Consider the following 27860-nt stretch of genomic DNA (forward strand, 5'->3'; position numbering starts at 1 on the left):
TTGAGCAGAACATGTTTCTGCTCCAACCTCTATGTATTTTTCTGAGCTCTAGGTTCTGCGGCCACTCTGGCTTTGGACTTATCAAAACATAGCTGCAGAAATACTGTACTTCTCTTGTTTTTCCACATATGGTTTACAGAACTGACAGAGAAAAATAATGCGGCCACCAGTGATTCAAAGCAAAAGCATTCAGCTTGCATTTTCCAAAAGAAAAAAAAAAGTCATATTCATAATATGATTATTATTTGGCAATGTGAATGCAAGAATATTAAAGGCTCCTCCTTTCTCTCACTTTCAAACTAGCTATATTCAGAACAACGGGATAAGAGGGAGCCAGGCATGAGAGAGAGAGAGAGAGAGAGAGAGGAGGAGGAGGAGGATGTGTGTCTAACAGATAATTAACAAATAAAGATAATATATATTATCTGTTAATAATATTTTATCATATTAGTTGGTTTCAAGCTTTGAACTTATATATATAACATAAAATTATGAAGTAATTAATCTGCATAGGAAATGGTGTGTACTTTAAGAAAAGCAACAAAAAACAGGACCATAAATAATTGGAAACGAAATGGGGAATATATGTAGCATCTGGTACGTATGCAAACAAAAGTCATATTAAATTATGCACAAGTGTATATATGTAGAGAGAGAGAGAGAGAGAGTACAAGTCACACCAGAAATCCAAATATGTAAAATGGATTAAAGTTGGTCCTAAACTATTCTAACAAAGGGTCTGAAATCAGATTTCAAAACCCATGCATTCCCAAACAATTGACTGCCAAACCATATGCTGCAAAACACAAAACAGGAAAAAGCATTGATGGGCCTGAAAATAAACGATTAAATTCGTTTTCATTTCTGTTTTTGTATGCCCAAAATAGGTTGAAAATTTGGGTGCATCAAAAAAGAAAAATTAAATATGGACTAATGAGTAATCATTCATTAATGCATGGCTGCAATTAGGTAGAGAATTTGAGGTACTTGGAAAATAACTAGTTTGAAATTGCTTCTTTAGGAAGCACTTATATTCATAAAAGCTTTTAGCAAAAACGCTTTTATTATAAAGATGTTGAAATTTTCTTAAGAAATCGAAGTACTTTTAAACTTTTCTGTCAAATACTGTCATAATAAATTTTAGTTGTCAAAAAACGTTTTGAGCATTTTCTGGATTACTCCCAAACAGGCCAAGATGAGAAATCTGCACAAACAGTATTTACACAGTAGTGTTTTTCTCGGGTTCTAAAACTTGAATGACAAAGGTAGGTCATAAAATTAAAAAAATTAGGTAGAAAATCGGTAATGGAAGCTGTGCCAACTTGAAATTGCCATTTACGGGTGTCGAAACGACAATAGCATTCTTTATATGGGCTGTGCGCATCTGGTCGCAGTCATGATGAAATTTACCGAAGAAAGTTGAAGCCTAGCTGACAAATTAAAGTCATATAAATAAAAAAAAGTAAAAGTAAAAATCTCTTTAACCAACAAAAGAAAAAGAGTAAAATTTTCTAATAAAGTAACAGTTGCGTACTGTTATCTCCCTCCTCTCTGCCAATCTGAATTGAACATATTTCAACTGCAAAATACGGATGTGAACGAATTTCATATCAAGAATGAGGTGGCTGTGGTGTCTGACTAGTTTTGGCACCATGTTCTAATTTTGGTCCCATTGATAAAGATTTATCCAATCTTAATTAGATGTGAAATTTCAAGTATGCATGTGGAATAACCATCCTAAAAGCCAAACATATCATCTTCATGCAATCAAAATCGTTCTACAAATGTCAATCATGGAAACGATATATACCTATGTACAAGCACGATCACTTGGTCAACTTGGTGTTATCGTTTCATTTATGTTATAGCACGTGAATTGATTCATTAATACTAAATTTTAAGCTCATGATACATCAACATTGTCGTCTGTCTATATTATACTATAATATGTAAATTAGTAACATTACTTCACTATTTAAAGGAGTAATTATAAATGTAGTGATGAACCAAATTGAGGCATACGAGAAAAGGAAAGCGCATGCCTGATTTTGCATTCAGAAATTAAGACATAATCATATAATTCGACCCGAGCAGTACAATCATGCATGTTCGACCTGTAATAATTAACATAAATGGGGCCATGGCATGCTTTCTCGTCCACTCCCATTCCTACCCAAAAAAAAAAAACCCTAGTCCGCAAGGTCCAGATCGAACAGAGAAAAGTCTTCATTATTTCATACAACAAACATCTCTCATTTACCCTATCCTGTAAGTTCTTCATTTTTGTTTGTTGGTCATATGAAATATTAATCATTTCAATAAATATGAATTAGGACCACGCCAAAAATGAAAGTTTTTTTTATTTTTTATTTTAAATATTTAAATTTATACAAGTGATATTCTATTTTAACATAGTTTAAACTACGCAAAGTAAAATTCAAACTCGGATGCATAGTAGGGAGCTCATTGACTAGTCTAACTTGGCTGAGTGCATGTATGTTAAATGATCTTTTTAATACACAACGAGATTGAAAAAGTGAGAATTCAAACACAGAATTCCTGGTGCATGCTAATTAACTATATATCAAGTTGGAACACTCATATCATTTGATAATCATGTACATTAGTTATTGAAAAGATATATTAATAACAAATCAGGGTTACAAAATTGATCATAAAATATATTAATCACTGATCACAAAAAACCTAATGGGATTAAGATTTGATATGACTCTGGGTAGGTTAAACATCGTTATAGATGAGGCCAAACGTACTAAGTGCCAATCATCACCCAATTTAAGCTGATTGATCCAAACATATATAGTTTCAAGTAATAATTGACCCACCCATATTCATGTGGTTTTGGATCCGAAGAAGCTAGCTAATTAACTCTCATTCTCGTGTGTGTGTGTGTATATAGTTCCCAAAACTGCCCTCGTACTCTTGCCGGAACTACAAAGATTTGCCATTTTCACGAGCTTTGTCACTGTCCATGATATAATGCAGCTCGTGCTATATCACCCTAATAATGCATGGATCACGAAAAGATTCCAGATTAGAGAACAAAAACAATAGCGGCTAAACGCGTCAAAAATCTATTTTAACAGCGACCCCCCACCAATCCCAGAGAGCCACGTGTGCTGACCAGGGCTGCCGCTGCTTTCAGTGCACTCACTCTTTATGCTCTTGTTTCTAGTTTCTACTAAAGAGTCAGAGCTCAGTTTGCAGCCTTGGACTCCATCGCCATGGACCGATGACATGGCGTTTTTTTATTTGAGATTAATATCAGATTAAATTATTATTATTTCTTGGATTAATTTTATTTTTGGTTTTTGTGGGGTCGAATTTTGTACTCTCGTTCTCGTAGCCTTGTATTTTTCAGTTTTAGACAAAAAAACTTTCCGTGATTCTTTTGAATAAATATTAATATTGTCGACGCGTTGTACATGTTATGCAATGACAAAATTCTAGAATGTTTATTGACTGCCGCTGTGATTTAAATCAAATTAAATTGGATATTATTCATTACAGCTAGCTAGATTTCCTCTTCAAATGAAATTAAATATGTCCTTGTGAATTGCGATATTTTCTTCCATAAATTTCATGGACAATTAATTGTTGAGGACTTCAACTTGGAGTGATGTTGTAAGATTTGCCATTAAATAAGTTGCATGCTTCCTTTGCACAACAGCAAGATTTCCAGGCATTGCATTTCTGGATTTAGCAGTGCACATCTCAAATGGACAGTAACTTTTGTGTGTGTGTGTGTGAATTCTTCCAATAAAATCAAGGACTAAATTAATGCTAGAATTGCTATGATATTCGGTGCCAACTATTCGATTTGGGGTACTAATAAGGTCAACTTTAATTATAAAGCATATTGAGAAATATATGCGAAGATGAGATTCAACGCACACGGATGAGAGTTTGATAGAATTTAGTTAGTCCAATTTTTATAGTGTTTTGTAAATAGTGTTTCTATCGTCAGTTTTAGAAAAAGATCTGAGAGTTGTAAACAATACATTAGAGAGTAATGCATCCGTCCATTTGCCCTCATCCCCCTCTTTACACTTTAGAATATGTTTTGTCAAACCCGTAAACATTACGTTCTCTTGTCTAAATCATTCATCATGCAAAACTTATGGAGCCACATTCGTATAATTTGCAGGTAGGCCGAGTAATCCAACTTGTAGCACAAAGCAAGAGAGAGGCATCAAAAGCCCATACCCATGGAGTCCCACACACTCACTCACTCACTCCCTCTTCCACACCAATATAAATACCTGCTTAAAACCCAACAAATCCACCAACATTCTCAACCCTCCTCTCTCTCTCTCTCTCTCTCTCTCTCTCTCTCTCTCTCTCATAGATCCCCCCTCCCCCCAAAATAATTAAATTAAAAAGAAAAAAAACAAAAATGCAGCAGCACACACAACTCAGCCTTGTGACTCATCTCTCTCTGTTCTTTATCTTGTTCTCATCTCTCAATGTAAGCCATCTAAACTTCTCAACCCAGATAATCTAATGCATTTCTTTATCACACATTCTCTGAATAATTTGTATTTTTAATTTCTGCACACTCAATGTTTCTGGGTTCCATCAGTTGTTTTTACCCATTTGTCATTGTTATGCCCAATGCAGGTTGCTCTCACCGCCGCCGGTAGAAACCTCGGCGCAGTGGAGAACCCATTTTCGCCCAAGGCCTACTTGGTTCGTTACTGGAACAAAGAGGTCAGAAACGACGCGGAGAAGCCGTCGTTTTTGCTGTCAAAGGCCTCCCCATTGACCGCGGTGGACTCGGCGGCGTTTGCGAAGCTCGCCTCCCAGAACGGTCTCTCGAGCAAGCTACCGGAGTTCTGTGCTTCGGCGAACCTCCTCTGCTTCTCCGATTTGGGTCAGAGCCTCGAAAAGCACGACAAGGACTCGACTTTCACGGGCTACGCGGCCAAAAACTTCACCAATTACGGTACGGATCGACTCGCTGGAGTCGACTCGTTCAAGAACTACTCGATAGACGAGAATCTCCCAGTCGACTCGTTCAGGCGCTACAGCCACGACTCGGTCAACCACAAGGATCAGTTCACCAACTACGCCTCCGGCGGCAACGTCGTGGACGAGAGCTTCAACAGCTATGCCGGCGGAGCAACCAGCGGAGCCGGCGAGTTCAAGAAGTACGCCGATTCGGTGAACGTTCCCAACCTCCGATTCAACTCGTACTCGGACGATTCCAATGGGCGGGCCCAGTCGTTCACGAGCTACACTGAGAACGGCAACGCTGGAGACCAATCGTTCACTAGCTACTCCAAAAATGGCAATGGGGCCCCGAACGAGTTCACGGGCTACGGTACCAGCTCCAATGTCGTCGGGTCCGGGTTCACGGGTTATGGCGAAACAGGAAACGGCGCCAACGACAAGTTCAACAATTACGGAAAAGACATGAACAATCCAGTGAACAGGTTCAAGAGCTACGGAGATGGCGGCAATGCTGCGGTCGAGACTTTCACCAGCTACAGAGACAAGGCCAATGTGGGCGAAGATTCGTTTCAGTCATACGCCAAGAACTCCAACGGTGAGAAGATCAATTTCGCGAATTACGGCAAGTCGTTCAATGTCGGGTTCGATAAGTTCACCGGGTACGGTAAGGGAGCCCAGGGACAGTCCATTGGGTTCAAGATCTACGGTGTGAACAATTCTTTCTCAGATTATGCAAAGAAGGAGAGCGTATCTTTCAAAAGCTACACCAAGGCCAGCTCTGGCAAGGGTACAAGAATGGCGGCCAGTGGTAGTCTCGTAAAAAGGTGGGTTGAGCCGGGCAAGTTCTTCCGGGAGTCTATGCTCAAGAAGGGGGTTGTGATGCCCATGCCCGACATTCAAGATAAAATGCCCAAAAGGTCGTTTTTGCCCCGGACCATCTCCTCCAAATTACCATTTGCCACTTCCAAAATCGCGGAGCTGAAGCAAATCTTCCACGCGGATGATAACTCCACGATGGAGAAGATCATTCTGGACGCCTTGCAGGAGTGCGAACGAGCTCCCAGCGCCGGCGAGACAAAACGATGCGTTGGGTCCGCCGAGGACATGATCGACTTTGCCACCACAGTCCTCGGCCGGAACGTCGTCGTTCGCAGCACCGAGAACGTGAACGGAGCGAAGCACAACGTGATGATCGGATCAGTCAAAGGAATCAACGGCGGCAAGGTCACGCAGTCTGTGTCGTGCCACCAGAGCTTGTTCCCCTACCTACTCTATTACTGCCACTCTGTTCCTAAAGTCCGGGTTTATGAAGCGGATCTCTTGGATCCGCTTTCGAAGGCCAAGATCAACCACGGTGTTGCCATTTGTCATCTGGACACATCTGCTTGGAGCCCGACTCATGGATCTTTCATGGCTCTGGGTTCGGGTCCAGGTCAGATTGAGGTGTGCCACTGGATCTTCCAGAATGATATGACTTGGGCAATTGCTGATTGATGAGAAAGGGTTAGTTGTTTGGGTAATTTGGGTTCGAACCTGAGGCCAAAAAAGGTTAGCCATTGGCTCGAGCTTGAGTTAGTTCATTTTTAATTAATCATATTAAGTATGTAATAAGTCTTTTTTTTTTCTTTTTGCTTTTACTTTTTTTTACATTTGGAATATCATTAATTATGATATATGATCCTTAGTAAATGTTTATGTTGCTTCGCCAATAATTAGAAGCCAAAACTAATGGAGCAATGTGTTTAAGCTATATATTATTATTATTGTTATGTTAATTAATGTTAAATAATTTAGGGTTTGTTGGTAAGTTTTCTATTTTAATTAGAAATACGATTTGTTCTCCTAATTACTATACTACTGCCACTATGTTCTTAAAGTCCGGGTTTACAAAGCGGATCTTTTGGACCCACTTTTGAAGGCCAAGATCAACCACGGCCAGTTACGGAGCCACCTAAGAACTATGGTGGGCTCATGACCCCTCTCATTTTAAAAAAAAAATTAATTTAGATTTTTTACTTATATATGTTGCTTTTTGGACCTCAACCCATTAAAATTTGTTATCCCAATTGATGTCATTGAGCTTTCTATATATTTTCTAAGTTTATTTGTCATTCTATATGTTCACACTTCTAGAATAGAAATTTAAAAGAACATTTGTGTGCAAATTAATACAATAACACCTTCAATTTATCTCCTAGTGTTCTGATTGTATACAAAGTCTATTTCTTTCATGTAGTGTTTTTTCTAAAACTGAATTTTTTTATTTTTTTTCTCATATGGTCTAACATGCACCCATTGACATAAATTTATGGCTTTGCCACTAACCACGACGGTGTTGCCATCTATCACTTGGACACATCTGCTTGGAGCTCGACCCATGGATCTTTTATGGCTCTCGGTTCAGGCTCAAGTTAGATCAAGGTGTGCCACTAGATCTTCCAGAATGAAATGACCTGGACTATTACTGATTGATGAGAAAGGGTTAGTTGTTTGGGTAATTTGGGTTTGAACCTGTGGCCAAGAAAGGTTAGCTCATGGCTCGAGTTCGAGTTAGTTCATTTTTAATTAATCATATTAAGTATGTAATAAGCCTTTTTTTTTTTTTCTCCCTACATTTGGAATATTATTAAATATGATATATGATCCTTAGTAAATGTTTATGTGTAACATCCCACATCGACTAACGGAGAGGTGATAATGTGCCTTATATATACATGTCCGCCCACCTCCATCTAGCACGAGGCCTTTTGGGAGCTCATTAGTTTGGGAGTCATGAGAACACAAAGTTAAGCGAGTTGGGGCTAGAGCAATCCCAAGATGGATCACCCACTGAGAAGTTGCTCGTGAGTTTCTAGAAACAAAACCATGAGTGCAGAGAGGGGGCCCCAAAGCAGAAAATATCGTGCTACGGCAGAGCCGATCCTGGGATGTGACAATTTGGTATCAGAGCCACTCTACTGTGTGATACGAGTGTGTCGAAGAGGACGTTAGGCCCCTAAGAGCAAATCCACCCCAAAAGGCTAAGGCAAGGGCTGCCACTATTCACATGAATAGTGGCAGCATTACATTTTTTGGTTCTACCCCAAATGGCAAGGGCAAGGGCAATTACTATTTATTTTAATTTATTTATATATTTTTTATACTTGAACCATTAATTTTGGCATGAGAAGTGAAAAATAGGACTAGGTATTTATATATAAAAAAATTTTGAAAAATTTGGTATTTTTTTCCATTTTTAAATATTTTTTTTAGTTGCTGACGTCAGCAAACTCAGGCAAGATTTGACTTTGGGCCTGCCTAGGCTTGTGTCCCCTATCAATTGCCTGGTCTGGCCTTTGTGCGATGGAGCCAAAAGATGGGCCTAGGCCCTCTGCTGCCCGGGCAAACCAGCAGCGCTGGACTTGCTTTAAGGGGGGTAGATTGTAACATCCCACATAGACTAACGGAGAGGGGGTGATGTGCATTATATGTACATGTCCACCTCAATCTAGCAAGAAGCCTTTTGGGATCTCACTGGCTTCGGAGTCATGGGAACTTCGAAGTTAAGCGAGTTTGGGCTAGAGCAATCCCAAGATGGGTGACCCATTGGGAAGTTGCTCGTGAGTTCTCAGAAACAAAATCGTGAGGGTAGAGAGGGGGGCCCAAAGCGGACAATATCGTGCTACGATGGAGCCGGGTTCTTCCAACTGGAATCTAAAACTAATAAAGCAATGTGTTTAATTTATATATATTATTGTTTATGTTAATTAATGTTAAATAATTTAGGATTTACAGGCGAGTTGTCCATTTTAATTAGAAATACGACTTGCTTTGTTCCCTTACATACTCTGCTAGTGCTACTCTGTTTCTAATGTCAAGGTTTACGAAGAGGTTGATCCCGCTTTCGAAGGCCAAGATCAACCATGGTGTTGCCATCTGTCACGTTGATACGTCTGCTTGGAGCCCAATCCATAGATCTTTTATGGCTCTGGGTTCGAGCTCTAGTCGAATCGAGGTGTGCCACTAGATCTTTCAGAATGATATGACTTGGACTATTTCTGACTGATGAGAGGAGGTTAGTTGTTTGCGTAATTTGGGTTTGAACCTCTGGCTAAGAAAGGTTAGCCCATTATTGCAGCTCGAGTTAGTTCATTTTTAATTAATCAAATTAAGTATCTAATAATCCTTTTTTGTTTATTTATTTATTTTTACATTTGAAAGAATATTATTAGTTATGATATATGATCCTTAGTAAATGTTTATATTGCTTCCCCAATAATTGGATGCCAAAACTAATGGAGCAATGTGTTTAAGCTATTTATATATTATTATTATTGTTTATGTTAATTAATATTAAATAATTTAGGGTTTGTTGGTGAATTGTCCGTTTTAATTAGAAGGCTTATTATCACAAAACGTCCCTAAGGTTTACGAAACTATCAGATTGCATCCTTAATGTTTTTTTTTGTCATTCGTGGTCCTCAAAGTTAGTATGCATGATCACAAATGGTCCCTGCCGTTAGGTTCCGTCAAAAACTCCGTTAGTTTGCTGACGTGGCATATATGTATATCACAAAACATCCTTAAGGTTCACACACCTATCACAAATGATCCTTACGAAATTTTTTTAATTTAAAATTCATAAAATTTTTGTTTTCTTTTTAAAATTTTATGAATTATAATTATTTTAAAATATTTATTAAATTTTAAATACATGTGACACTATATTATTGTAGATGTGGGCTCCATATATATGCCACATCAACAAACTAATGAAGTTTTTTTAAAATAATTTAAAATTCATAAAATTTGAAAATGAAAAAAAAAAACTAAAGGTTTAGGGTTCATAAATGGCCCTCAAGATTAAAATCCTTCTATAAATTGTTTTTTCATTTATAAATAATTTTAAAAAGAAAACCAAAATTTTATGAATTTTAAATTTTTTTAAAAAAAATTCGTAAGGACCATTTGTGATAAGTGTGTAAACCTCAGGGATGTTTTGTGATATATATGTATGGCACGATAGCAAACTAACGAGTTTTTGACAGACCCTAACGTCAGGGACCATTTGTGATTGCACATACTAACCTTGAGGACCATAAGTGACACAAAAAAACATTAAGGATGCAATCTGATAGTTTCGTAAACCTCAGGGATGTTTTGTGATAATAAGCCTAATTAGAAATATGACTTGTTCTCCTACCTCCTCTACTACAGCCACTAGAGCTTGTTCCCTTACCTATTATACCACTGCCACTCTTTTCCTAAAGTCAGTTTTTACAATGCAAATCTCTTAGACCCACTTTTGAAGGCCAAGATCAACTATGGTGTTGCCATCTAGCACATGGATACGTCTGCTTGGAGGTTGACCCATAAATTTTTTATGACTCGATTCGGGCTCAGGTCAGATCGAGGTGTGCCACTTGATCTTCCTGAATGATATGACTTGGACTATTGATGATTGATGAGAGAAGGTTAGTCGTTGGGGTAATATGGATTCGAACCTATGGCCAAGAAAGGTTAACCCATGGCTCGAGCTTGAGTTAGTTCATTTATCTATATATATAAAATAAAAGGCAGAGAATGATAAAACATTTAGAATACTAGAAAATGTCATTGGTTAATGCAAATATTAAGAATTGAAATTATTAATTAAATGAGGATAATATGGTAAATTCACACTTTTTCATATTAAAAAAAATTAAAATTAAAAGAAAAATAAGATAATCGATTCTATTTTTATGGAACACAACTACCCATTATATTCTTTAATTCTAAAATCAATTTAAGTTTTTTTTTTTAAAAAAAGCCTTTCGTAGGAACGGAAGCACGCGTGCAGAGAGACTAGTATATATAAAGCAAAAGTAAGAGAATGGTGAAACATTCAAAATACCATAAAATGTACTTGATTAATTCAAACATTAAGAATTAAAATTATTAATTAAATTAGGATAATATGGTAAATTCACATTTTTTTCATATTAAAAAAATTAAAATTAAAAAAAAAACACAGATGATAGGTCATACTTTTATAGAACATAACTACCCATATTATATTTTCTTAATTCTAAAAATAAAAGAAAAAAGAAAAAAGAAAACCAATTGGCACATGCGTGAGCGTGTGTCAAAGGGCTAGTTTTTAATTAATCATATTAAGTATGTAATAACCCCTTTTTTTTTTTGCTTTCCACATTTGGAATATTATTAATTATGATACATGATCCTTAGTACATGTAACATGTTTATGGTTCTTCCCCAACAATGTGTTTAAGATATATATATATACAGTCCCCTTCTATTGAGGGATCCCTTAAATAAAATTATTTGAGGGACACCCTTTAGGGTCCCCTACGAATTTTTTTTTCAACGATCGAAACCATCTATTTTTTAAGTCTATATTCATAGATCAACCTTGAAAAAAATCAGACAAATCGAAAACTGTTTCGATATCCAATTGTGTCATACAAAATCAATGAACACGGTACTTCAAGAAAGTACTAAAATTTCAATAATTCAATTGAGTGGTCAAATGATATCGGATTCAAGTGATTTTTTGTAGAGATTATCTTTGAATGAGTATTTACAAAAGAGACGATTTAGATTAGTGAAATACAATACAGAGTGGGCCCTACAATGGTATCCCTCAAATAAGCTAATTTAAGGGATCCCTCAATGGAAGCTCTCTGTGTATATATATATATATATTATTGTTGTTGTTTATCTATATATATAAAGCAAAAGATAGAGAATGGTGAAATATTCAAAATATCAGAAAATGCCATTGGTTATTCCAAACATTAAGAATTGAAATTATTAATTAAATGACGATAATATTGTAATTTCACACTTTTTCATATTAAAAAAAATTAAAAGAAAAGTAAAAGTAGATAATGGATCGTATTTAAAATAGAACACAACTACCCATTATCTTTTTAAATTCTAAAATAAATTTAAATTCCTCTCGCATGTGCGGAAGCGCTTGCGGAGATGCTAGTGTTAAATAATGTTAAATAATTTAGAATTTTTTGGTGAGTTGTCCATTTTAATTAGAAATACGACTAAATTCCGCATGAAAAAACAAAAAAGAAAAAGTATCAGAAACAACACAAAAACGTTGAGAAAATTTCGAAAATAAAGTGTTAATGATCATGGCATATGTGTTCAAATTCCTTCTCCTCCAATATAATTCGTATAATAATCATCTCTAACTCTACGTAGGTATATACAAACATAAGGCGATGGGCAATTTGGCAATGTTGCTAAAAGATGAGGTGGTCCAAGGGGCCACACGGTTTCTACGGGTGTTGTGTAATGTGGTGGGAATTAGAAAATGCCATGACCCATGACTCATGAGGGCCAGCTGTAGTTGGTGTTCTTATTTTTGTTTATGGGAAAGAAAAGAGTCCATATTCCTGGACCTTCACAATTTAACCCCCAACAATTTACAGGATATATGGCAAAGTTTTTGGCTTTTCGATACCACCCAACACAAGGTTTTGTTTTATATAACATATCCTTTTCATTTTTCGGCCTTGGTAATTATGATTAATGATATTTTTTTTATATATTATACGAACAATATTGGGAATGTGGGGATTTGAATATATGATTTATGGCGTAAATACAACTGTTCTCAATCACTTGTGTTATAAACCGCTTGTATAATATAATTATGATAAATAATGTATGTTTGAAAATTTTTATAAAAAAAAAACAAACATATATATGACTTGAAATCCAAGCTAACAAAGAATGCAAACATGATGGTGCCAACTAGGGAAGGCTGCAAACAAACCCAACTTGTGGGCGTGCGTGATTGTATGTTTAACTATTCTTTAATGTTTCTTTTTGAACTTTTGGAAGAGGTTCATTACATATTTTGTTTTATGCTTTGTCAGGGTGTTTTGTATAAAATCAATGAAAGAATAATGAAGATATTATATTGCCTACCATAATAAAGTGATAGGGAAATGAAATGAAATGAAAGCAAGTTTTTTTTCTTCTTTTTCAATTTGGAATGATATCTAATTTCTAAACTAAAGGATACAAGGCTAATTATTAGTAATATATTAATTATAGGATGAACCCTTTTGTGTATTGAGTCATTGATCCACTCGAAATTAGGTTTGAATATTGGCTTAATGTTGACGTTGATGCACAACAACTATCATGGAAAGCAAAAGTAGGGCGGATACTATGATCAAGGATTAAATTCAAACGCCATTCGGTAAGTAAGTTAATATAATATTAAGCGAATACGCGTATGAATTCATTCTACAAATATCATCTCATGATTAAGATCGTTCATTTTTCAAGTCAACCTTCAAGAATCAGCCTTGCTTTTCAAACGTATGACATAGATGGCTCTTCCTACTATGTACTGATCTTCTCATTGAGATCAACTTATAATGCTACACTTGTTACAAATAATGTTAATAATAATTCATAAGTGAAGCTAGTCTATAACTAATGGACCATTCAAAAGGAAGGACCTCTTCCTTTTAACTCCTCCAGGACAGATAGATACAGATTTGTCATACTGCAGGGGAGACATTTGTTTTTATGAAATGTAAATTATAAGAGTACTTTTCTTTCAAGTTTCAACCAACACATGTACCAATGTCCTAAATACCAATAATATTTCATCTCCGTCGGCAAGATTGATCTAATAGAAAAGTAATATAACCTAGATTTCACTTGGACATATTGATTAAGCTTAAACATCTTCGTTTTTCTGCATTTCGGGTCCATGCAAAAAAACTGCCTTTTTGCTCCCGAGTTCGATTTAGTTAGTTAGATGGGAGCTTTAAAGGAAGGGGTTGGGATTTTCTCAACTACCGAGTTGGATATATAGGAGGACCACAGACCAGACAAACCATGACCATCCCTAGTTGCCATAAATTTGGTAGCTACGAAACAGAGCAGCCGTTTAGAAAGCCCCTATGCTTGGGGAAGCTCTACATTTGCTTTCCCAACATATCATTAAACATATGCCCAAATTTTGGACATTGATCAATCAGACCAACCACTCTCTGCAATATCATAAATTTCACAAGGCTGAAAAATCCCATTTCACTATTTTTTTTTTCCACTTTTTCCCTCTCTTTTTTATTTGACTTGCTGAATCTTCCAACTGGTATTATCAATTATGACTCTGTTTTCTTGTTTAGGTCTGCTGAAAAACACAAAAAACAGAGGGAAGTTAATGAAATTCAAGAGTGAGTGAGACAAAATATCATAATTCAACCCCTCTAGGGGGTTCTTCTTCTTCTTCTTCTCATTACATGTTGTTGTTGTTCTCATTACATATTGTATATGAGATATATCGATATATCCAACTGAGGATGAAAAGACAAAATTGCCATTGGATAAGAAAAGCAGAACAGCTGGTGAAGGGGCACAGGGGCAGGGTGAGAGCGAGAGCACAAGTAGTGTAAAGATGGTGGTGGCTAAAGATCATGTTGGTTGCTGCAACAGGGCTGGGCAAAACTGCTTTAATGGTTTTTCATTCTGAGTTGTTTTGTTAGGTCAATCTCAGCAGATTCCCAGACCCCGAGAGGATTGAATGCAACTCACTGCATGTTATAGATAGACTTCCATAACTCCTGTCTCTCTGTGGTGGGTGAGTGATGTAACAAATATATGTTAATAAAAATAAAAAATAAATCAAAATTTCTTCCTCAATTTCCTTGTTAAATCTTGGTCCATACACGAGTTCTTGTATATATGGCTACAGCTTCTGTTTTAGCTAGTGAATAACCTGCTCAAAGTCAAAGACAGGCCTAAAATGGTGATATCCAGCACAATTTATGTTTCCAAGTCTTAATAATGTTAGTTTGATTGGTGATCAAAAGGGTTGCCAATGCATGTATAATTTGGTCAACTAAATAAGATTATAAAACACCATTTATGATTAAATAAAGTGCAAATTGTGCACATCTTATCCAAGAAGAATTGGAGATGAGTAGATAAGCATAGAATATTTTAAAAAGAATTCCTCCAATACTCTGCTGGTTATTATGTCTAATATTCCATGATGTGCATCTCTGTGTTCCCCATTAATGATTACATATATCTTCTTTTTCCCCTTCTTTCTTTTTTAATGTATTAAAGATAAGAAAGAAGTACAAAGTATATGTTATGAAAACATACTAAACGATATCGGGAGACTCTCATACCATAAAAAAGTCATCATCTAAATGATATTGGGAGGCTCCCTTTTTTTTTCTTTACAAATATGTCTTTATGAATTAAAGATAATAAAGAATTACAAAGTATATGTTATGAAAACATCTAGACTGATATCGGGAGGCTCTCATACCATGAAAAAATCATCATCTAAATGATATTGGGAGGCTCCCCCTTCTTTACAAATATGCCTTTATGAATTAAACATAATAAAGAATTACAAAGTATATGTTATCAACACATCTTGAATGATATCCGGAACCTCTCATACCATGAAAAAGTTATCATCGAAATGATATTGGGAGGCTCTCTTCTTTACAAACATGTCATCAGCCTAGTAAGCACCGCCTAGTATGCATGCTATCAAGTTCAAATTCGAAAGGAGAATGAGTACCATTTCAACCCCGATTTCAAATAGTTTAGATCCCGTTTGATGCCCCTAGGTTGATCTACTGTTTCGTTCAATGATTTTGCCCATGGCATGCTCTTCACTTCTGTAATGCTTTACTCTTTATACTTCGAAACTTTTTGGAACAGTTTGGTCAGGAATCTATACGTTTAACTTAGATTGTTACTGTCTGTTTGGGTATTTGAGGTTGCCATGCATGAAGACAACTTGCATAAAGGGAAAGCAACAAAATGAAAAAAGAAAAAAAGATTGTTATCTTTAAATAAGATTACGAACTTTTAATTGAACTCTGGTGTTAGATTAAGCATTGATTTTAGTCATTTATCAAGTTTTTTTAAAATATAATATTGTAGGTACGTTGTATGTACAATCATAATAATGCACCTAATCAAAATCAAAATCCAATATATCCACTTGGACTCATTTAAATAAAACATTATGAAAATCCAAATTCCCGTTATTCTCTCTTGGATCATTACTTAAACTAACGAGTACCAACAAGCCCATAGTTCGTCGTTTTGCAAGCCCACCTTTGAGATACGGCCCGTGCTGTCCAGCTCTTAATTGTCTCTGTTTTACACTTTGAAGTTTGAACAAAGCAACAACTATTTTGAGCCTGCAAGGAATCTTGAGAGAGGAGTCTTTTTTGGGAAATTTTATTGAAGCGAAGAGTACAAAATAGGGAAATCTTTGGACTGTCTTTTCTTTTAATACAAGCGATAGTATAAGGGGAAGGAGGCTTTCGACACACTGACACTACTACAGTATTATGAGAATTCAAACCTGAGACCACGAGTCTGCAAATCAATGCCATTTTTTCATTGGACTAGACCCTATTTACCTTTGGACTATTTTTTTAAATTTGAGGTTCAAAGTAAATACCAAGAGATAAAAAGGTAAGTCGAATTTGTTCATGTGCCAGCATTATTTTGTGAATCACCCTAAGTGTAGAATTTGAATTTTTGTGCATTATCAATATCTTTATTTGTATATCTAGCTGCAAGATTAACCATTAAATGTCTGAGATTATAATATTAACATTACAGCCAAATGCAAAATTATATTCTTCGTCTCTACGATGTGAGAAATAAATTGTACGCTTATCTTTTGGATGAACCTAAATTATTCAAGGAGATCTTAAACCATGTACGAAAACTTCCAATAAAATAAAAAAGTGCATTCATGCTTGATTTCCTGTTGTTAGTGCTTAGCTTTGATCACAAGCATAATATCAAAATATATAATAAGTATAGAATCTAGTTTCTTCCTGCAAAATTTATCGTCGAAGCCATATAAATACACTCTTAAAACCCCCCAAAGAATCCACCAACCTTTTCAACCCTAGCTCTGTCGCTAAGGTTGCCCAGAGCTCAAGAAATATATCAAAAAACAAGAGGGAAAATTATGGAGCAGCACAAACAACAAACCCTAGTGACTCCTCTAGTCTCTCTGTTCTTCATCTTGTTATCATCTCTAAATGTAAACCATCTCATATTCTCAACTCAGATAATACTTTTTCTTTTTTGTTGGTGTTGTTTCTTAGAGAAGATTGGGTTGTTATTCGCATGGTGGGCATGTCCTTTGCACCAAAGTTCGAATTTTCTCTCCGTAGATTAAATTAATTTAAAATACTTTAAAATGTTTTATTTTTGTATGAATTGTTAATCTCATCTTAAGCATTTATTTTATTTTATTTTAGTTGTATCATTGAATTCATTCTTTGATTCGTATTTTATTCATCCTTTCACAAACAACGTTATGTCCAAATCCAGGTTACTTTCGCGACGGCCAGCTCAGGGGAAAGCCCATTTACGCCCAAGGCCCATCTGATTCGGTACTGGAACAAAGCGGTCCAAAACGACGCAGAGAAACCGTCGTTTCTGCTCTCAAAGGCCTCGCCACTGAGCGCAGTCGACTCGGCGGCTTTTGCACAACTCGCAGCTCAGAACGCTCTCTCGACTCGGCTGCAGGAGTTCTGTTCCTCCGCCAACCTCCTCTGCTTCCCCGATGTGGGCCAGAGCCTCGAAAATCATGACGGCGACACGAACTTCACCGCCTACTCGACCAAGAACTTCACAAACTACGGGACGGCTCGATGGGCAGGAGTCGACTGGTTCAAGAACTACTCAGTCGGCGACACTTCGCAAGTCGACTCATTCAGGCGTTACAGCCGCGACTCAGTCAACCACACGGATGATTTCAACAGCTACGGCCCGGAAGCCAACCTGGTGGACCAGAGCTTCAACAGCTACGCCACCGGAGCCATAGCAGGAACTGGGGAGTTCAAAAACTACGCCGACTCGGTGAACGTTCCCAACCTCCGATTCAACTCGTACTCGGATGATTCCACTGGGCGGGCCCACGCCTTCACTGCCTACAGTGAGAACGCCAACGCCGGCGACCAATCATTTACAAGCTACTCCAAACACGGAAACGGGGCCCCGAACGAGTTCACAGGCTACGGCACCGATGCGAATTCCGTCGGGTCCGGGTTCACGGGTTACAGCGAGGCGGTGAATGGCGCCGATGACAAGTTCAATAATTACGGAAACGACCAGAACAATCCGCAGAACAAGTTCAAGAGCTACGGCGACAGCGGCAATGCGGCAGTGGAGACTTTCACCAGCTACAGGGACAGTGCCAACGTGGGTGACGACTCGTTTCAGTCGTACGCCAAGAACTCCGAAGGCGAGAAGGTCAATTTCATCAATTACGGCAAGTCGTTTGAAGTCGGGTCGGATAAGTTTACCGGGTACGGTAAGGGTGCCCGTGGAGAGTCTGTCGGGTTCAAGATCTACGGTGTGAACAATTCTTTCTCAGACTACGCGAAGAATGAGAGCATAACATTCAAAGGCTACACAAAACTCAGTGGCAGTTTGGTAAAAAGGAGGGTTGAGCCGGGCAAATTCTTCCGGGAGTCCATGCTCAAGAAGGGGATAGTGATGCCCATGCCTAACATCCAAGATAAGATGCCGAAAAGGTCGTTTTTGCCCCAGTTCATTTCTTCAAAATTACCTTTTGCCACTTCCAAAATTTACGAGCTCAAGCGAATTTTCCAGGCGCCTGATAACTCGACCATGGAGAAGATCATGCTGGACGCCTTGGAAGAATGCGAGAGAGCTCCGAGCGCTGGCGAGACAAAACGCTGCGTTGCGTCGGCTGAGGATATGATCGACTTTGCAACCTCAGTTCTAGGCACAAACGTCGTCGTTCGCACCACGGATAACGTCAACGGATCAAGCCACGAAGTTTTGATTGGATCGGTCAAAGGAATCAACGGCGGAAATGTCACGAAGTCTGTGTCTTGCCATCAGAGCTTGTTTCCTTACCTACTGTATTACTGCCACTCTGTTCCTAAAGTTCGGGTTTACGAAGCAGATCTCTTGGACCCGACTTCCAAGGCAAAGATTAATCATGGAGTTGCCATCTGTCATTTAGACACGTCAGCTTGGAGTCCAACTCATGGGGCTTTTGTTGCTTTGGGTTCAGGTCCCGGTCGGATTGAGGTCTGCCACTGGATTTTCCAAAATGATATGACTTGGGCTGTGGCTGACCGATGATGATGCATTGATGGTTTTTAGTGATTTTGGGTAGATTTAGGGGATTTAGGTTCGAGCCTCTGGCTAACCTCCATTTAATTTCATTTTTAATCAATTATTTTTTTAATTAAGCATTAAGTAATCATCATATTGTCATAATGAATTGAGCTGTGAACATTTGCAATTATCACAAGTAAATGAAATATTGAACACCAATATTCAAGCTGCGGAATTCAAGGACACAAAGAGACTGAACTCAAAAGGGTTTTTGCAGAAGATGAAGACAGTTGTAGGGTTCGTCTCGCACAGTTAGCCGCCATGTCTATTTTCCTGTTTCCCAAAGCTCAAAGCTTTCTTTGTTCCTTCCTGGACTGGAAGTCAGGAACCGATTTCCCAGACAAATGAAAGTTTGTGGTCTGAGTCTAACAACATATATGGATCAAAAGCCTGTTTTAGCCCAACAAAGAAGTGAGAAATGGGCTTGTAATGAACCTTCGTAGCTTAAATAATGGCCCAAAATTGAAACTACAATAAAACTGCAATGAAACGAAGAATCTTCGTGGAGAAAAAATTATATAAAAAAACAGAGAGAGAAAGAGATACACAATATAATTTGGATTAAATGAAACTTGTTATAGGTTATGTTATAGGAATTTAACCCAAGACATAGGTTACAATAGTTTACAATGGTAGTGGTTATCCAACTCATGCATTTAATAAAGATAAGTGATGCTAACGGATCTAACCAAGTAGAAAGGGATTTTAATTTGCATATTAATGGTCTCATGTTCAAATTCTCATGACATCTTAGTGTGTGTGTGTGTGAAAAACCTCATTCCCCTTATAATTTAGACTATCACTTGTATTTATATAAACAAACAAATAAATAAATAAATAAGATACATAGGTTACAATGATTGTGGTTAACTCATGCATTTAAAAATAATAATAATTGTATTAGCTAATTATCCTGTCTCGCGTGATAATCTATTCTTTGAAATGTTAACCCTAAATTATTAAATAAATTCCAATTAGCACAAAGCATTAACAGTAAACCATTAAAGAAGAAGCAATTAGCATGTCTTGCGGATAGTTTAGTATCAAAAGTGCCCTAGTGGACAATGATCTTGATTTGCATATCATGTTCGAACCTCCATGGCACTTTAGTAGTGTGTGTGAAAAACACATGTTAATATAAACCATTAGAAAATTTTAAAATTGTAAGGGATTTGTAGCTCAAATGGTTAAGAGTATTTGAGTATACACTCAATGTGTTATGTTCGATTCCCCCTTCCCCCAATATTGTTAGTATTCATAAAATAAAAGAAATTAACATGACTTATCCAAATAATAAAATTTTCAAAATTTATCTATCTATATATATAAAGCAAAAGGCAGAGAATGATGAAACATTCAAAATACTAGAAAATGCCATTGGTTAATGTAAACATTAAGAATTGAAATTATTAATTAAATGAGAATAATATGGTAAATTTACAATTTTCATATTTAAAAAAATAAAAAATAATAGAAAAATCAGATTATTTATCCTATTTTTATGGAACACAACCAACCATTATCTTTTTTAATTCTAAAATAAATTTTCTTAAAACAAGGCTCTCGTACGCGCGGAAGTGCGTGCGAAGATGCTAGTATATACTAAAGCGCAATCCAACTAGACACTGTTACAATGACAAAAATGTCCGCTTCTCCCTTTTGTTTTCCCAGCCACATAGTGGAAAGTCATAATTGCCCTCCACTAAACCCTTTCTAACGTTCCTTTTTTGCCTCTCTCTCTTCAGATCTTAATGCTTGCGACTGTCAATTGGGAGATCTCGCGGTTCTTTTGATCTTCGTCTCATCCATTTGTCTGTTGGTTGAGAGATTTGTCATCGTTTCTACAGCCTTCTTTTGGCTGCGAGTTCTTGCATTGTTTGTCTTCAGGTATGCATCCCGTCACCTTTTTAGCACATCTTTTGGTCTTCGTCTTATCAAAACAGACATATATTGAGAATTGAAATTCTTTGAGTTTAGCACTGATTCGGCATTTTTGGTGGTGTAGGGTTATGAGAGAGAATTTTCAAATCTTTGATGATAACGACCATGCAAAAGATAGTTCTTTTGGGATTTTTGATTGTTTAGGGTGACTTTTGATAAGGTAACTTTTGATTGTTTAGGCAGGTTTAAAAAAAAAAAAAGGATTAATATTTGAATTGTTAGTTATATTTATAATAGAAAATTAGTAAATACCCATTTCTAGATATAAAACTATAAAAATACCCTACACTATTTAATGTATACAAACACACTCAAAATAAACCCAAAAATCGATAGTTGTATGTTTTTTAATTTAATTATGAAGATGAAATACCTTTATTACCCTTTTAACATAAAATTGGAATTCTAATCAACACCAGATCAGAACCCAGTTCACGACCTCCAGTCTCTCATCTTCATCTTCAACCCCAATTTTCAGTTTTTGTTCTTCCACCTCAGTTTTCGTTCAACCTCATCATTCTAAGCTTCGTTGGAGGGCTCGCCTGGGCTACTGACAATGATGCATTGGAGAGGGCCTTTTCTCCGTTCGGTGAGATCATCGAATCGAAGAGCCGTTTGATGCATGTTATCTCTCTGCTTCTTGATCTTTTGTTTCTCTATGTTAATTGATCTTTCTCTCCCAAAGATTGAAGATCGATCGATTCCTTTCCATTTTTGTTTATTATTGTGTTGTTAGGATCCAACCCTTCCCTTGGGCCATAGCCTTAGCCCAAGAGATCATCTAGCTATTTTCCCCAAAATAAGATATTTTACTTTTTCCCATGTATTCAGGAGTTGGTTAGTTTCTCTCTTAACCGATTGCCAGTTGGCAGTCGAAGCTAGCTGTATATGCACCAGTCTGCTTGGTGGAGAAGGCATGAATGAAAATATAGTTGTTTACTTTCTTTTCTCCCTTCTATTTTTGCTACGTCTCCCTTTGTAGGCCCAAGGTTCCATCATTTGGTATCTAGAGCCTGGTTCTGACCATGGGAAGAAAAGGGCAGACAACAGCCTCCTTGGAGGTTGCTGCCATTGCGGAAGCCGAGCTTGATGCTCAACATGAATTGTGGGACTCTCAAATTCAGGAGGTCCAGGTAGCGGTGACGGCGCTAGCGGTTCAGTCGAATATGTCGGATGTGCAGAAATCTTTAGCCGCTCACCAAGATCAGAACGTCGCTTTCCAAAAGTCGATGTTGGAGGAGATCCGCTCTCTTTGCAACCGCAATTCACCGCCCGTATCGACTCAATCAGAACGTATTACGTCTACTGGACTACCACCACATAGCACGGTCCTATCCTCATCAGCTACCGTGCTTGGTTCTCAGGGAGCCATGGCCACGACGGGGGGTATTTTCTCCACTAATCACACCTTCACGGCACCTAATCACCCAATATTTGCTGGTGCCGGACCCAGTTTGGGATTCTTGGCGTCAAATCCGTATATCCCACCTGCGATTGTTCTACTAGGAGCATCGACTATGGGGTCACCATCGTTGCAACCCCAGGTGCCAATACCTCAATACTCTCAGTCACCACTACGAACAACGGTGAACCATCCATTAGTCGGACCACACACCATTCATTCGGGATCGCTCATGTCCCTAGGACCACACATCCCCTATCACTCAGCATCTCAGATGATGCCGATAAGCCCAAGACCTCACTTCCCCCAATTTTCTAGCATGAAACCCATGAAATTGGATCTTCCTCATTTCTATGGTGAAGACCCCTATGGCTGGTTGGCAATGGCGGAGCGCTTCTTGGAATACCACGAGGTAGAAGAATCCAGAAAAGTCATGGTGGCGGCTATGCATTTGGGTGGTGACGCAGCCCTCTGGATGAAGTGGTATGAAGCTAGGTATCCGAGAGACTCGTGGGCCATTTTTTCTGACATGCTTCTTCAACGGTTTGGGCCAGGAGAGGCTCTGAATGTTAACGTGGCACTTTCATGGATACGGAAAATGGGCTCAGTGGCAGAGTTTGTGGCCCAATTCATCAAACTGTCTTGTCGAGCTGTGGGTTGGACTGATGAGCTTTTATTGGGTGTATTTGTTGGAGGTCTGAAGGAGGAAATTCAAGATGATGTTTTAGCCCTTGAACCCAAGAATTTGGCCCGAGCCATGGAACTAGCCCAAATTTATGAAAATAAGCAGATTAAGAAAAGGGCTTCATTTAGGGCAAATAATACAAAATCCTTTCAGCCACCTTTGTCTCCACGAACGAAGCCACATTTCTCCACCCCAGGGGTCACCTCCAAACCTACGACATTTGGAAATCGACCAGAAGGACCAATGGTTCAGCGTAAGACTCAATCCGAGCTTCAAGAACGTCTTTTGAAGGGATTGTGTTTCTACTGTGATGACCCTATGTTCCAGGTCATAGGTGTAAACAGTCTCGCGTTTTCATGATCGAGGTAGAAGGAGAAGATATGGGAACTGTGGAGGTTGGTTCAAGTGAAGGTCTAGATGCTGTAGAAGAGGACTCGACCCTGACAGATGAGACCTCCGTACAGCTTCATGCTATCACCGATAAGAGAAGGAGTAGAGGGAGAGCCATGAAATTAATGGGGCAAATTTAGGGCATCCCCATTCTGGTTTTCATACACTCTGGTGCCGACAAGATTTTTATAAACCCATGGATTGCAGAGCACCTACGCCACCCCATTGATAGGACTGGTATTGAAACCGTGGTGGTTGCCTCATGTAGTCCTCTAAAAACCAAGGGCATGCTCCGACAGGTTCCAGTCCAAATACAAGGATATGAATTCAAGCATGATTATCGGCTTTTGAATGTGATTGGCTGTGACATGGTGCTCGGCATGGATTGGTTAGAGACTTTGGGATTGGTAGGATGGCATTTCAAACACAGGACAATGGAGTTTACGGTGGCAGGATCTAATCACAGGATTATAGGTGCCATGAATGGCCCATTACAACCTACCACCCAAATCTGTCAATTGGGCTCCAAAGAGAACGCAGTGGATTTGAATTTTCTGATCCATGAGACAATCGACCCTATATCTATTTCGGTCTCAGAAACCCTGCCAGAACCATTACAAAGTCTACTCAATCATTTTGCAGATTTGTTCTCAACTTCTACAAGGCTTCCTCCAAGGAGAAGTGTAGATCACCAGATTCCTTTACTACCAGGCATGGGGCCAATTTCAGTCCGACCATATCGTTACGCCATAGCCAGAAGTCAGAGATAGAGACTCAGGTTAAAGAAATGCTCAAAGACAGTTTAATCCGCTATAGCAACAGCCCGTTCTCATCACCAGTTTTATTGGTAAAAAAGAAGGAAGGCACCTGGCGTTTTTGTATTGATTACAGGGCTCTCAACCAGGTCACTATCAAAGACAAATTCCCTATACCTGTTATTGATGAACTACTGGATGAACTATATGGAGCCTCGTATTTCTCTAAACTGGACCTGCGGCCAGGTTATCATCAAATCAGGATGAAAGACGAGGATATTCCGAAAACTGCTTTTCGCACTCATGAAGGTCACTATGAGTTTCTTGTAATGCCTTTTGGCCTCACAAACGCACCATCCACCTTTCAAGCACTCATGAACTCTGTCTTTCGTACATACTTGCGTAAATTTGTGTTGGTGTTCTTTGATGATATTCTAGTATACAGTAACTCATTTACTGACCACCTTGCTCACCTTCAACAAATCTTTGAGCTCCTGCGAGCAAACCAATTGCAGGTCAAGATGTCCAAATGCTCGTTTGGACAACGGTCTGTGGAGTATCTGGGCCACACAATCTCGGCAGTCGGGGTTGGGGTTGATCGTAAGAAAATTCAGTGTATCGAGACTTGGCCGAAACCTGCCACTGTCAAAGGACTAAGGGGTTTTCTCGGCCTTGCAGGGTATTATCGAAAGTTTGTTAAAAACTTTGGCCTCATCTCCAAACCCTTAACCGATATGTTACGCAATGATGGCTTTGTATGGTCCATGGAGGCAGAAAAAGCTTTTGAAACTCTCAAAGATGCTCTTACTACTACACCTATTCTTGCTCTGCCTGATTTCAACAAGGAGTTTATAATTGAATGCGATGCTTCTAATGGGGGCATTGGTGCTATCTTATCACAAGACCGCCACCCTATCGCTTACCTTAGCAAGTCTCTTTCTACCAAGCATCGAAGTCTCTCTGTTTATGACAAAGAAATGATGGCAGTAGTATACGCTGTGGAACATTGGAGACCTTATCTGTTGGGCAGGAAGTTTAAGATTCTCACAGACCATCAAACCATTCGATATTTTTTGGAGCAAAGAATCACTACCACCACTCAAGAGAAATGGCTGCTCAAACTCTTGGGTTATAATTATGAGATTGAGTACAGAGCTGGAAAAAATAATGCAGGACCTGATGCCCTGTCTCGTAAACATGAATTATTGGCTCTAATGGGACTCACTTCCCCAATTTTTGATTACATTCCTCAAATTGCAGCAGCGTGTCTTCAGGATTCAGCCACTCATCAACTCGTCTTGAATGCTCAGTCTGCCTCCAATCCCAATTCTTCCTTTACTTGGGTCAACAATCAATTATATTACAAGGGCAGCTTGTATGTACCAGCCACTGCTACGTCGCGCGAACAGATCCTGGAGGAGTTTCACAATACTCCGACTGCAGGACACTCCGGTTACCTGCGAACATACAAGAGAGTGCTCCGCACTTTTAGATGGCCTGGTCTTAAATCTAATGTTAAGAAGTATGTGGCTGCTTGTGACACCTGCCAACGCAACAAGTATGAATCTATTAAGCCGCCCGGCTTACTACAGCCCTTGGCCATTCCAGACTCCATTTGGCAAGATATTGCAATGGATTTTATTGAAGGACTGCCGCCAAGCTCTGGAAAGAATTGCATCCTCGTGGTGGTCGACCGTTTGTCTAAATATGGCCATTTTGTGGCAATCAAACATCCCTACACTGCTGTCCAAGTTGCTCAGATTTTTATCAAGGAGATTTTTCGACTTCATGGTTTGCCCCGCATCATAGTCAGTGACCGCGATCCTACTTTCCTCAGTCAGTTCTGGACTGCATTCTTCCAAGCTCAGGGCACCAAGCTATGCCATAGTTCAGCGTATCATCCTCAGTCCGATGGACAAACTGAGGTTCTCAACCGCACGCTGGAACACTATTTGCGTTGCTTCGCAGGGGACAAACCCACCAGCTGGTCTTCCTGGTTACCTTGGGCAGAATGGTGGTATAATACCACCTTCCACTCTGCTATACAGATGACGCCTCATGAGGCCGTTTATGGGAAACCTCCTCCTATCGTGCCCTTTTATATACCTGGTACTACAGCGGTGGATGCCGTGGACACCACCCTTCGGGAGCGTGATACCATCCTCCGCCAACTCCGCCAGAATTTGCAAGTAGCGCAGGATCGTATGAAGTACTTTGCAGATAAACACCGCACTGAAAGGGAGTTTCAACCAGGGGACTGGGTTTATCTCCGCTTGCAGCCTTATCGCCAAGCTACAATGCGTAATCCTCAACATCCCAAACTTGCTCCTCGCTTCTATGGCCCTTTCCAGGTCCTTTCACCGGTGGGCACAGTTGCTTATAAGCTGCAGCTTCCTGGATCTTCTCGTATCCACAACGTTTTTCATGTCTCCTTGTTGAAGAAGAAGTTGGGTTCGAATGTCTCCCCTTCTCCCACTCTGCCTCCCATGACAGATGGCCTAGTTCACTGGATGCCAGCGCAAATTTTGAACAGAGGTTTAATCAAACGGAAGAATAAACCAGTTACGCGTTGGCTCATTCAATGGGAAGGACTACCAGCTGAAGATGCCACCTGGGAGGATGCTTCTGATATTCTAACTCGTTTCCCTTCATTTCAAACCTGAGGACAGGTGTTGTTCTTAAGAGGGAGGGAATGTTAGGATCCAACCCTTCCCTTGGGCCATAGCCTTAGCCCAAGAGATCATCTAGCTATTTTCCCCAAAATAAGATATTTTACTTTTTCCCATGTATTCAGGAGTTGGTTTGTTTCTCTCTCAACCGATTGCCAGTTGGCAGTCGAAGCTAGCTGTATATGCACCAGTCTGCTTGGTGGAGAAGGCATGAATGAAAATATAGTTGTTTACTTTCTTTTCTCCCTTCTATTTTTGCTACGTCTCCCTAGGCCCAAGGTTCCATCATGTGTATTTGTTTGATTATACTTCAGCGTTTTTGTTTTGATGGACGGATCTGATTTGATTTGGTTTCTTTTTGTGTTTCCAGATCATCAACGACCGGGAGGTCCAGGAGCTTCGACTTCAACTTCGTCCCCTTCAACAACGAGAGGGTCATTAGGGACGCGATCGAAGGCATGAACGACCAGAACCTCGACGGCCGTAACATCACCTTCAACGAGGCCCAGCGTTGTGGAAGCGGCAGTGGTGGTAACGGAGGTTACAGCTGCAGAGGATATGGTTGCGGGCATTCACTTCACTAACTGCTCCAGAGTCCAGTTCGCCATGAATCCGATATCATTGCTCAGCTCAGCAGCTCTTTTGTCTCAATCGTTAGTCAGTAGTCCTCCTTCCTTTCTAGTTCCTAGTCATAATTGAGATGCTATTGCCTTGCCTTGTTTTGCCCTTGCTTCTTACTTTATTGATGATGATTGATTTTGTCACATTAGCTGAAGCTGAAGTCGTATATGGTGCAAGTATTAACTATTGAATTTCATGCTCTTTGCCTTCTTAATTTCTAACGAATATGCATCCTGGTTGATGATTGTCTT

The 27860-nt window shown here is 38.9% G+C and overlaps 2 protein-coding genes across 2 annotated transcripts; both read left to right on the forward strand.

Annotated features, from left to right (window-relative positions):
- The first annotated feature begins 4302 nt into the window (after positions 1-4302).
- On the forward strand, positions 4303-6763 carry LOC117613624 (polygalacturonase 1 beta-like protein 3). Its single transcript, XM_034342224.1, has 2 exons — positions 4303-4489; positions 4642-6763. The coding sequence occupies exons 1-2, from the start codon at positions 4418-4420 to the stop codon at positions 6466-6468; spliced, it is 1899 nt and encodes a 632-aa protein (XP_034198115.1). The 5' UTR covers positions 4303-4417; the 3' UTR covers positions 6469-6763.
- Positions 6764-16954: 10191 nt separating this feature from the next.
- On the forward strand, positions 16955-19264 carry LOC117616654 (polygalacturonase 1 beta-like protein 3). The gene is made up of 2 exons (XM_034346036.1): positions 16955-17029; positions 17323-19264. Exons 1-2 carry the CDS (start codon positions 16955-16957, stop codon positions 19108-19110), a joined length of 1863 nt encoding a protein of 620 aa, XP_034201927.1. The 3' UTR covers positions 19111-19264.
- The last annotated feature ends 8596 nt before the right edge of the window (positions 19265-27860 follow it).

The sequence above is a fragment of the Prunus dulcis genome, chromosome 1 (assembly GCF_902201215.1).
Source record: "Prunus dulcis chromosome 1, ALMONDv2, whole genome shotgun sequence".
Lineage (NCBI taxonomy): Eukaryota > Viridiplantae > Streptophyta > Magnoliopsida > Rosales > Rosaceae > Prunus > Prunus dulcis.